Source organism: Peromyscus leucopus, chromosome X (assembly GCF_004664715.2).
Source record: "Peromyscus leucopus breed LL Stock chromosome X, UCI_PerLeu_2.1, whole genome shotgun sequence".
NCBI lineage: Eukaryota > Metazoa > Chordata > Mammalia > Rodentia > Cricetidae > Peromyscus > Peromyscus leucopus.
The window spans coordinates 136,810,379-136,823,284 of record NC_051083.1 but is presented as its reverse complement, the minus strand read 5'-3'; the positions used below and the strand labels follow the sequence as shown (position 1 = coordinate 136,823,284).

General features: G+C 43.6%; 1 protein-coding gene across 1 annotated transcript; it reads left to right on the top strand.

The window, feature by feature from the left end:
- The first annotated feature begins 241 nt into the window (after positions 1-241).
- Positions 242-1,981, top strand: LOC114706218 (N-acetylated-alpha-linked acidic dipeptidase 2-like). The gene is given in 2 exon segments (XM_028888565.2): positions 242-499; positions 502-1,981. Coding segments are annotated over 2 exon segments (1,221 nt in total). The 5' UTR covers positions 242-465; the 3' UTR covers positions 1,689-1,981.
- The last annotated feature ends 10,925 nt before the right edge of the window (positions 1,982-12,906 follow it).

Below are 12,906 nucleotides of genomic sequence, written 5' to 3'. Positions count from 1 at the left end.
TTACCTAGCATGCCCATGACCCTGGGATAGATCCCTGACACTGAAAAAATAAAAGGCTAGCCCTCTGGTTAAAAAATCAGAGAGAGAGGGTAGTGGTGGTACGCACCTTTAATCCCAGCACTCGGGAGGAAGAAACAGGTGGATCTCTGAGTTTGAGGTCAGCCTTGTCTACAGAGTGAGTTCTAGAACAGCCAGAGTTACACAGAGAAACCCTGTCTCAAAAAAAAAATCAGAGCCCTTTTGGTCTAAGGATTTGGTAGAGAGTACACCTTCAGACTTCATGTTGAAGAAGGAGTAGGGATTCCAAATATACCGGTACATCCAATTGGATACAATGATGCAGAGATACTGTTACGAAACTTGGGAGGAGCTGCTCCACCAGACAAAAGCTGGAAGGGAACTCTAAATGTTAGTTACAACATCGGGCCTGGCTTTATAGGAAGTGAATATTCCAGGAAAGTTAGAATGCATGTTAATAATATTAACAAAATCACAAGAATTGCAATGTAATTGGAACTATCAGAGGGTCCATAGAACCTGATAGGTATGTCATTCTGGGAGGTCATCGTGACTCCTGGGTGTTTGGAGGGATTGACCCTACCACTGGGACAGCAGTTTTGCAAGAGATTGCCCAGAGTTTTGGGAAACTGATGAATCGAGGCTGGAGACCTAGGAGAACTATCATCTTTGCCAGCTGGGATGCAGAAGAGTTTGGGCTGCTGGGTTCAACTGAATGGGCTGAAGAGAATGCAAAGATCCTCCAGGAGAGAAGTGTTGCTTACATCAACTCAGATTCATCTATAGAAGGCAATTACACTCTACGAGTTGACTGTACTCCTCTTCTTTACCAGTTGGTGTATAAAGTGGCAAGAGAGATCTCCAGCCCTGATGATGGTTTTGAAAGTAAATCACTTTATGAAAGCTGGCTGGAAAAAGACCCTTCACCTGAAAATAAAGATTATCCTAGAATCAATAAGCTGGGATCTAGAAGCGATTTTGAGGCTTATTTTCAGAGACTTGGAATTGCCTCAGGCAGAGCTCGCTACACTAAGAACAGGAAAACAGATAAATACAGCAGCTATCCTGTATACCATACCATCTATGAGACGTTTGAATTAGTAGAGAACTTTTATGACCCTACATTTAAAAAACAGCTTTCTGTGGCTCAGTTTTGAGGAGCATTGGTATATGAGCTTGTAGACTCTGTTATCATTCCTTTCAACATTCAAGACTATGCAAAAGCCTTGAAAACCTATGCAGCAAATATCTTCAGTTTATCAAAGAAACATGAACAGCAACTGAGAAACTATAGAGTGTCATTTGATTCCTTATTTTCTGCTGTGACAAACTTTTCAAAGGCTGCTTCAGACTTTCATGGAAGACTCACACAAGTTGATCTTACTGATCCTATTGCAGTGCGAATTATGAATAGCCAACTGATGCTTCTGGAAAGAGCATTCATAGATCCTCTTGGTTTACCTGGAAGGCAGTTCTACAGGCACATCATCTTTGCTCCAAGTAGCCACAACAAATATGCTGGAGAATCATTCCCTGGGATTTATGATGCCATGTTTGATATCGAAAATAGAGCAGATCCTCACTTGGCCTGGGCAGAAGTGAAGAAACATATTTCTATTGCCACTTTCACGATTCAAGCAGCAGCAGGGACACTGACAGATGGGCTGTAAAGCTCCTGTCAAGTAACTTCATCACTAACAGCACTGCAGAGGGCTTGAGAGTGAAGCTGTTAGAGGGAGGTCTCACTCAAATAGATTCATCACTAAAGGTGCTGCTGAGACAAAAGGTCTTTTTCTCTGATGATTCACGAAGCCAGGGTATTCTAAAACCATCATTTTCAGGTCATGTTTTGTCTGACCACCTTACTTATCTGTCCTGTTTTTTTTTTTCTTTTTCCCATTTTAACTCTTGCATGCATATTCAGTGAAAGTGAAATTGGAAGCAATCCAAATGTTCATGGACAGATAATTGTGGTAGATATGCACAAAAAAATACTACTGAAAATGAAAGAACTGCTGAACATCCAATATTATTGGTAGATCTTGCTGAGTAAAAAGTTGGACATCAGTGAGTCCAGAAGACCCAAACTAATCTACACTACTATTTATCTTTTTAGTGGAAAAACTTCTGGGGTAAATGGAATTTTCCATACCTCCGGCTTAGTGTTAGTTACCAAATCTCATCAAGCTGTCATTTAAATGTCTACATTTTATTGAAAATTATTTTGAAATAAATTTGATTATGAGGGGGAAATCCCACCAAAAAAAGAAGTCAGGTAAAGAAACAGAAATAGTACATCATCCCTTGTAAATGATCAAGGAATGAATATATGACGTACAAATGGTACTTTGATAACTTCAGTTCTGCTGAATAAACATGTAATTCTTACAAATGAGGAAATAACCACCCCAACTCTCCACCCTAATTCCTTTAAGAAAAATTCAACAGCATTACAGGGTTTTAGGCAGAGCCTTGGGATTACAGGTAAATATCATTGAAGTTTCATCCAGTAAGAAAGGATGCATACTTGGCTCGATGGTAGGACACTTGCTTCGTTTCTTCAAGAACCAAGTTTTTTCCTCAGTATTACACACAAACACACACACACACACACACACACACACACACACACACACGAATATATGTGTATATACAAGCACATATGCACTCACACATTAAGTAAGCTTGGTTGTTTAACTACTTTACCATGTAATAAAAAAAAAATTAGCACAGTTCTTTCCCTTAGCCTTGGGGAGCATCAAGGGAGAGGGTGTGGACAGAAAATACAACCTGGAAGGAATGCTATGGAATGGTCTTCTGGACATTATTGTTGCACACATAAATGTGCAGCAGTTGTGGGTTATCTACACAAGGTCAAGCACAAGAGTCCAGAACAGAGCTGGGCGGTGGTGGTGCACACCTTTAATCCCAGCACTTGGGAGGAGGAGCCAGGCGGATCTTTGTGAGTTCAAGGCCAGCCTGGTCTACAGAGCGAGATCCAGGACAGACACCAAAACTACACAGAGAAATCCTGTCTCGGAAAACAAACAAACAAACAAACAAGAGTCCAGGACAGGGGAGGGACTCATGAGGTCCCATCTGTAAAGGAAGAACTATTGGCAGTTAATGGCTGGGAGAAGGAGAAGGTAAGCTAGGTTTTCAGGCTGTAGCCACTGGTAAGTTGCCCATGGTCCAGTAAACAGACCCACAGCCACACACAAGCAAGAAAATCTAATTAAACTCAGAGTATTGGAAAAAAAAAAACCGACATGAAAGGAGTAGAAGGTATTGGAAAATAGGTTCTGGAGGGCATGGGAGAGTGATAAGAGAATTGGGGGTGAACATGTTCACAATATATTATGTACATGTATGAAATTATCAAGGAATAAAAAATATTTAAAAATTAACCTTATATAAGCACACTAGCTAAAGTAGTAAGCAACAGCTCAGTTTGACAAGGAGAAATATCCCACTACTCTTCCATCCTGGCCAAGAAGACAGACTAATTTAATGAGTGGGGTGTTGGAGAAACACAAACCTTTGCAACCCCTGATGTATGTATGTGAGACATGCAGAAGGAAGGGAGCCCCTCATGGAAGAGTCTGCTCAAAGTCTTGAAGAATTATTTTCAACAACATACTTAAAATTTGCTGTGAAGATTGCCTACATGGATAATATTCTTTTTATATGGAGACCTTTTAATTAATAATTTTAAAATGGTATGAGCCATGCTTAAATTTAGATTGAGAATAAGTGATGAGTTTGGGTTCATTTCTTTCCCACTTACAAGCGTACAATATTCAAAGATCTCACAAGACTATAATAAACTTTGTTTATGGTAAAAAAAAAATCAGAGAGAGAGAGGACTGAGTTTGGTAGCATATGCTTTTAATCCCAGATCTCTGACAGTTCAAGGCCATCCTGGTCTACATAGCAAGGGCAGCTAAGGCTACATAGTGAGACCTTGTGTCAAATTTTTTTTAAATAATCAGAGGGAAAATGTCATTAAAGGTAGAAAAAATAATTGTTATGGTTTCTATTGTTTGTTGTACTGTCTACTATATCAAGGATAACATGATTAGCCCTTTTCATGTTTTATGTGGTTTTGTGTTTTTTAGCTATATAGTTCCAGCTTTCCTGAAACTCACAGAAATCCACCCAGCCTCTGCCTCTCAAGTGCTAGGATTAAAGATGTGCGCCACCATGCCCAGCCCCTTCTTTACTTTTTATTTTCACACATGGTCTCATTAATTGCCCAGGCCAGCACTAAACTTGTTATTCTCCCACCTCAGCCACCTAAGTAGCTGGAATTAGAGGCCTGCACCAGGCCTGGCTAGAAAAGATAGTTTCTAAAACTAAAAAAGAGTACCAAGTGGGGCTGGAGAGATGGCTCAGTGGTTAAGAGTGCTGGCTGTTCTTCCAGAGGTCCTGAGTTCAATTCCCAGCAACCACATGGCTGGTCACAACTGTCTTTAACTCCAGTTCTAGGGGATCCTACACCTTCACACAGACATACATGCAGGCAAAATACCAATGCATGAGGCTGGAGAGATGGCTCAGTGGTTAAGAGTACTGGCTGCTCTTCCAGAGGATCCAGGTTCAATTCCCAGCACCCATATGGCATCTCACAACTGTTTGTTGTAGTAGGTAACTGTTCCAGATTTGACCTGGAAGTACTACCCACATTGAGGCTTTAGTAACTGTCATGCCTACAAGGCAGGGCCGAGACAGGAGCCCTTAAGACACGAGATGTGCCGGCTCTCTTGGTTCCTGGATCCTGGATGACAGAGGTAGACCGAGCAGAGTTCTCCAGAGAACACCACTGGACTGCACTACACCTTTCCTGAACCCTGTAACCTATCCCTTTACTTGTAAGTTACCCCACAAAATAAACCTCCCTTTTAACTACGTGGAGTTGCCTTAATACTATAACCAATAGTTTGTAGCTCTAGTTTCAGGGATTCCAACACCCTCACACAGACACACATGCAGGCAAAACACCAATGTACATAAAATAAAAATAAATTTTTAAAAAAGTACCAGGCATAGTGATGCACACCTATAATCCCATCACTCTGGAGGTCAAAGCCGGAGGATTAATCCAAGTTTGAAACTAGCCTGATCTACAGAGAGTTCTAGGCCAGCCAGGTCTATAGTGAGAACCTGTTACAAAAACAGAAACAGAGCCAATGAGAGGGCTCAGCAGATAAAGGTGCCTACTGCCAAGTCTGATGACCTGAATTCAATCCACAAGCCCCCACATGTTAGAAATGTTAGAAAGAACTAACTCCTACAAGTTACCCTCAGACCTCCACATGAGCACTATGGCACTCAAGTTCATGTACACACACACAGAGAGACAGACAGTAAGTAGATAAATGATTGATAGATAAAATATAATGTTTTTAAGCAGGGATATGTCAAGGGCCATGTTGGGTACATGGTCCTGCTGAAGTCAGGGGCCATGTTGACATTCATAGCCCATGTTACCACCAAAGGCCATGCAGATATCTGTGGCCTGTGCTGCTACCTGACCTCTTGTTGGTATCTGTGGGCCATGCTGCTGTCAGGGACCATGTTGATGTGAGTAGCCTGAGCTGCCACCCAAGACCTGTTGATATCTGTGGTCTGTGCTAACACAGAGAGCTGTTGCTTTTTACTCTTTTTACTATTTTGCTCTTTGGGGGGGCCCATCACCCGTCTCCAAAATAAATCACATGGAGGCTTATTCTTTCTTATAAATGCCTGGCCTTAGCTTGGCTTGTTTCTAGCCAGCTTTTCTTAAATTATCCCATCTACCTTTTGCCTCTGGGCTTTTTCCTTTTCTCACTTCTGTATATCTTACTTTCACTCTTACTCTGTGGCTGACTGTGTGGCTGGCCCCTGATGTCCTCCTCTCCTTGTTCTCTTGCTCCTTCTCTCACTCCTCAATTCTTTTTCTCTCTTTTTTTCCTTCTATTTATTCTCTCTGCCTGCCAGCCCTGCCTATCCTTTCTCTTGCCTTGCTATTGGCCATTCGGCTCTTTATTAGACCAATCAGGTGCTTTAGTCAGGCACAGTAACACAGCTTCACAGAGTTAAACAAATGCAACATAAAAGAATACAACCCACCTTTGCATCATTAAAACAAATGTTCCACAGCATAAACAAATGTAATACATCTTAAACTAATATTCCACAACAGAGTGCCATGTTGGGGTCCATGATCCTGCTGCAGTTAGGGGTCTGGCTGCAACCAAAGGCCATGTGGATGTCTGTGGTCTGTGCTGCCACCTGAAGCCATGTTGATGTTGATGGGCCAGGCTGCCACTGGAGACCATATTGGTGTCCATGGCTAATGTTGTCCTGTAGGTCATGTTGATGGCTTTGGCCTGTGCTGCTGCCAAAGGCTATGATGGTGTCTGTGGCCCAAGCTGTGGCAGAGAGTCGGGTTTATGTCTGTGGTCTGTACTGCCACCAGAGACCATGCTGAGGTCCAGAGCATATGCTAATGCAGGAGACTATGTGGATGCCTGTGGTCTGTGGGTTTGCCAGAAACTATGTGGAAGTCCATGATCCACACTCCCACTGAGTATAAAGAGCAAGGAAGCTACTTTTGCAGTAGTTTCAATGACTGCAGACTCACAGTTGAGAAAGAGGGACAATGGAAGGATCCTGTGACAACCCCCACCCTCACCCCACCCCCCAAAAAAGAAACAGTCTAGACAGAAAGCCATCAAAGAGAACTCTTAAAAATTGGGATAAGAATATTAAAGTGTACTCTCCACAATTGATGGCTTCTGGTGGAGGTGGGGGGGGGACGGACTCTCAGTTTCCTTTAAAGGGCTGGCCACTGGGAGTTTGATCATGTTCCAGTGAGTATATAAGCAACAAAAATTAGAGTTGTCTTCTTCTTCTTCTTCTTCTTCTTCTTCTTCTTCTTCTTCTTCTTCTTCTTCTTCTTCTTCTTCTTCTTCTTCTTCTTCTTCTTCTGTTGCTGCTGCTGCTGCTGCTGCTTCCTTTGGGAGGGTTGTTGTTGGTTGTTTTTATTCTTTGTTCTTTTGGCTCTTTGGGGGGCCTACCACCCAGCTCCCAGATAAATCACACATGAAGGCTTATTCTTTCTTATGAATGCCTGGCCTTAGCTTGGCTTGTTTCTAGACAGATTTTCTTTGTTGTGGGATGTTTCTGTATGCTGTGAATATGTTTTATTATCATTGGTTAATAAAGAAGCTGCTTTGACCTATAGCAAGGCAGGATATAGCCAGGCAGAAAATCCAAGCAGAGATACAGAGAGAAGAGGGTGGAGTTGGGGCACACCAGCAGCCATCTAAGAAGCAAAATATGAAAGTACTGGTAATCCACCAGCCACATGGTGATACATAGATTAATAGAAATGGTTTAATTTAAGATGTAAGAGCTAGCTAGTAATAAGCCTGAGCCATGGGCCAGTTTGTAATTAGTATTAAGTCTCTGAGTGATTATTTTATAAGCTGCTGCAGGCCCAAGTGGGACAGAGAAAAGGCTCCAACTACATTTTTTAACTTAAATTATCCCATCTCCCTTTTGCCTCTGGGCTTTTCCCTTTCTCTTCTGTAATCCCTTTCACTCTTACTCCATGGCTGGCTGTGTGGCTGGGTGGCTGGACCCTGATGTCCTCCTCTCCTTGTTCTTACTCTTCCTTCTCTCCTCCCAGACTTTTTTCCTCCTCTTTATTCTCTCTACCTGCCAGCCCATCTATGCATTCTCCTGCCTTGCTATTGGCCATTCAGCTCTTTATTAAACCATCAGATGTTTTAGACAGGCAAAGCAACACAGCTTCAAACTCCAGCCTCAAAGTCACAGAGATCCACCTGCCTCAGCCTCCTGAGTCCTGGGATTAAATGCATGGACCACCATACTCAGCTAATCATTATTTATTTAGTGTCATAGATACAGAAAGCAAATCAAGGGTTTGCCAGACTAAGTTTTGATAGAGACAGAGAGACAATAAGCATGTTATTTCTGTTTCAGATGATGCAAATACTCTGGAATTAGATCCAGGTGGTGGAGAGAGAGAGAGAGAGAGAGAGAGAGAGAGAGAGAGACAGAGAGACAGAGAGACAGAGAGACACACAGAGAGAGAGACAGAGAGACAGAGAGAAAGAGAGAGAGGGAGAGAGAGAAGAAGAAAGAAGTAAGAATAAAAACATAAATTAAATAAATAAAGGGAGCCGGGCGGTGGTGGCGCACGCCTTTAATCCCAGCACTTGGGAGGCAGAGGCAGGCGGATCTCTGTGAGTTCGAGGCCAGCCTGGGCTACCAAGTGAGTTCCAGGAAAGGCGCAAAGCTACACAAAGAAACCCTGTCTCGAAAAACCAAAAAAAAAAAAAAAGGGAAAATTTTTAACAAAAGTATGTCCTCTGGGGGCCCATCAGTACCCACTTATTCTGCTGTAGAGGTAATTTGTACATCCTAGGGTCCCAGGAATTCTGAATTCATGGGGTACTGCACCTGTCACCCTGCATTCAGAAGGAGCCCCTAGAACAGAAGATATGCCCAGAGTCAGCATTTCCCTTGCTTACAGCATTACTACTAATTTGTCCCAATCCAACTTTATGTACCTAAGATCACAGCTGCATTCATCGGTAATTTTAAGATGATGACATCAAGTGTATAGTCCTAAGCACAGGGTCTTGGGTGACTGCAGGACACTAAAGCCCTGTGGGCTTCCTGAACAAATAGTCCTCACTAGCCTTCTGGAGCTCCCAGGAGTAGTGGACCAAGTCAGCAGTTGGCCCAAATTCATATCCTTGCCCACAGACCCAGTTGCACCCTAACCAGCTGTGGTGATATATTGTGTACCCTAATAAAATTTGCCTGAAGATAGGAGAACAGAACAAGCCAATAGATTAAACATAGAAGCCAGGCAGTGGTGGCACACACCTTTAATCCTAGCACTCAGGAGGCAGACATCCATGGATCTCTGTGAGTTCAAAGCCACCTTGGACTGCAAGAGATTGACTTGGTCTAGGAGAGAAACAGAGCCATGCAGAGGTGGCACACACCTTTAATCCTAGCACTCGGGAAGTAGAGATCTGTCTGGATGTCTATGAGTTCAAAGCCAGGGTGGACTACATGGGATTAACTCAGTCTAGGAAAGAAACAGAGACATGCAGTGGTGGCACACACCTTTAATGCCAGTACTTGAGATCTCATGTCTTTGCTTAGGAAGCACACATGCCTTTAATCCCAGGGAGTGATGGTTGGACAGAGAAAGGTATATAAGGCATGAGGAGACAGGAACTAGAGGCTCTTTCAGGCTGAGGAGTTGGTGAGGTAAGATGTGGTGGCTGTGGCCTGCTCTGCTTCTCTGATCTTTCAGCTTTCAAACCAATACCTGGTTCTGGGTTTTTTATTAAAAGACTATTAAAGATTTGTGTAACAGCCAGCTGCTCCACCTACCTCCCTGACCACTGCCAATCAGTTCAGGTGTGGGAGCTCATTTTCAGGTTTCCTAGTGGCTTTACCAAGCAGGTCTGCATGGAGAGGATGATTGGACCACCAGCCTGAGTGCAGGTGTCTGAGATGGTCTGCACTTGGCTGTGCTGGGGGAGGAGGTCTTTTGTCGTCCCCCCCTTGGCATTCCTATAAATACCCTAGGGCAGAGACAGTCAGGGCCCAATGGATTAGGATCCAGGCCCACCCAAGTCTATCCTGTGTTTTCTCTCTGTTTCTCTCCTCTCTATTTCTAACTAAGTCTCTTATCCTTCATTCCTCAAGAGTTCCTGGGGTAAATAGTGGTAGGGGTTGGTCTCCCACACCTGACCACTGTCAACCATGTAAAAAGGTGTCACCCTTTTCTCTTTAGCCCCTGCTTTTTCATGTCTAAGGAGACTCAGCAGCAGCTTATCTCTCATGGCTTCACCCAAATTGGGATGAGCAGAGGCTGAATAGGCCTTTACTATGTCCCCTGCCATGGGGATAGTGCTCAAAGTTTTTAGCCTCCTAGTCCATACCTGCAAACTACTAAGCTGGATAAGAATGTCACACCTGGCCTCACCCTTCATACTGAACCCCGGACACACACAGCTCAGCTCCCTGCATTCACATCTGCACATGTCTGACAACCTGTCACACCTCCAGGAAAGCCACTACAGTAGCTCGGTAGCACTTGTTTTAGAAGTATGAGAAGACAAAAGAGTACAGCAGATGCTTTCCTGCCCTCTCTCAACCCAAATTTGGCTCACTGCTGGGACTGAGCCACCAAGCAATTGCAGGTGGAAAAGGTTGAAGCACCAGCTTGGCCTGGCCTGCCTGCTGAGGAGTACCCAAGGAGACGGAGGTACAGATGGGGAGGGGCTTCTCTGAGCCTATAGGCTCATTTGGGCTTTGAGAAGCAACCAGAAGGGATCATTTTTCCTGTTCTGACAGAGTCTCCAGAATTCTCCCTCTAAACCCCATGCGTGAGACATGCCTGTGAGTTCAGCAATATACGAGTTCTAACAGTACCAATAATGAGTTGAAGGGCAGCATCAACTACATAGCATATTTAAGGATAGCTGGGAAAATGAGAGAGCCTGTCTCAAAACAAACAAAAACAAAAATAATTCACTATGGTGTTATTGTAAGAATGCAATGTTAGAACTCAAACCAAAGCCTATGGAAGCCCTTCACAGATACTGACAGGCCCCTACTGAAGACATTTTCTATTAATCTCTAACATATTTCCAGGTGCACTACACATCCTGTTCCCCATCTCCTTCCCTGACTTCTGCCTGAAAACCAGAGAGTCTAGCTTAAGGCTGGTGCTAAAAACCACTCCTCTTCCTCAGAGAGCTATAAGAAAGGGCCTTGACTCTAGAGGGCCCTGGCTTCTCTCTTCAGAACCCTTGTGTATTAATTAGGGTTTTATTGCTGTGAAGAGACACCATGACCACAGCAACTCTTATAAAAGAAAACATTTAATTAGTGCTAGCTTACAGCTTCAGAACTTTAGTCCATTATCATCATGGTGGGACATGGCAGCATGCAGGCAGACATGATGCTAGAGAAGGAGCTGAGAGTTCTACATCTTGATCTGCAGGCAGAAGAAGGAGACTGTGTGCCACACTGGGCATAGCTTGAGCATATGAGACCTCAAAGCCTGCCCTCACAATGACACACTTCCTCCAACAAGGTCATACCTCCTAACAGTGCTACTCCCTATGGGTCAAGCATTCAAACACATGAGTCTATGGGGGACATTCCTATTCAAACCACTACATTCCACTCTCTGGTACCCATAAGATTGTAACCATAGCATAATGCAGAAATGCATTCAGTCTAACTTCAAAAGTCCCCATAATATGTAATAGTCTCAACCCTGTTTAAAAGTCCAAAGTTCTAAGTCTCTTTGATTCTCTTAAGTGTAATCCCATGTAAAATCAAATGAAAAAGCAGATCACATACTTCCAACATATAATGACACAGAATATACATTACCATTCCAAAATGGAGGAAAAGGAGCATAGCTAGGAAATACTGGATCAAAGCAAGACCAAAAACCAGCTGGGCTAACTCCAAACTCTGTATCTCCATGATCTCCATGTCTGATGTCAAAGTGCTCTTTAGATCTCCAACTCCTTTCAACTCTGTTGACTGTAACCCACTTCTTTCTCTTGGGCTGGTTCCACTCCCTGTTAGGAGCTCTCCTCAGCAGGTATCCCACAACTCTGGCATCGCCAATATCTTGGGATATTGAAGGCAATCCAGGCTTCTCCTTCACAGCTTCACACAATGGCCTCTCTCAACCTCCATTCAGGGACATCCCTGACACATGCCTGGCCTCAGTGGCTTTCCTTGGTGTGGAGGCAAATTGCATAGCCCTTTTCTTCTATCCTTAATTCTAAAGCCAGAACCACATGGCCAAAACTGCCAAGTTCTGCTGCATGCTGGGGCTGGAACATGACCCCTTGTTCAATTATATCTTCATTAGCTTTGTGTTTTTGATGGTTTCCTTTGCTGTCTAAACTTGGCTGTCCTGGAATTTGCTCTGTAGACCAGGCTGGCCTAAACTTAGAGATCTGCCAACCTCTGCATTCTGGGTGCTTGGATTAAAGGCATGCACCAGGACACCCAGCTCTAAACTTATCTTTAATTCCTTTTCACAAGGTGGAAGCTTAGCTGGGTGGGGTCTTGTCCTGAAGTTACCACTTCCTTTATTCCATTTAACATCCAGCTCTTCTTTAATCTGTTTGTCCCCTTGAACACAGGGCTTAGCTTCATTCCACTTCCTGGTGCCCCTTTTTGTTGACTGGCTCACATCTTCCCCAGGGTACTCTTGAGGAGTGAGGTATAAGAGATTTAGATAGAAGGATAGAGGGGAGAGAAAAAGGGCAGAAACACGGGATAGCCTTGGGAGGGCCTGGATCCTTATCCAGAACTTTATTCAAAGGGGGTTTTTATAACAATGCCAAGGGGCAAAGCAAAAGAACTCCCCATTTCTAGATACAGCCAAGTGCAGACCCTTCCAAACACTTGGAACCCAGGCCTGTGGTCCAGTCATCCTCTTATGCAGTCCTGCTGGTAAAGCAAGCTCAGATCTCACTAGGAAACCTCTGTGGGCCTCCACAGGTCCCCCTTCTTAATATTTTAAAACTCAAGTAAGGGTACAGAGCTTAATTCTATGCAGCTCTGAATCCACTAAGAGCTTGCAAGTAGCTGGAATTACCACAGCACTACTCCTGCTCCCTAGGGCTGTCACATCTCCCAGTAAAGGAGTAGAGGATGATAAAGATGGAATGGGTCTAAGACGACTACAGCAGTCTTAGCTGTACCAAGCTCTTTTTTAAATCAAAAAACTCTTGATGCAACAGCATCAAATAAATCAATAAATTTCTGATGTACCTGCTTCAAACTTAAAGTTAGGGTTTTATTGCTGTGACATCT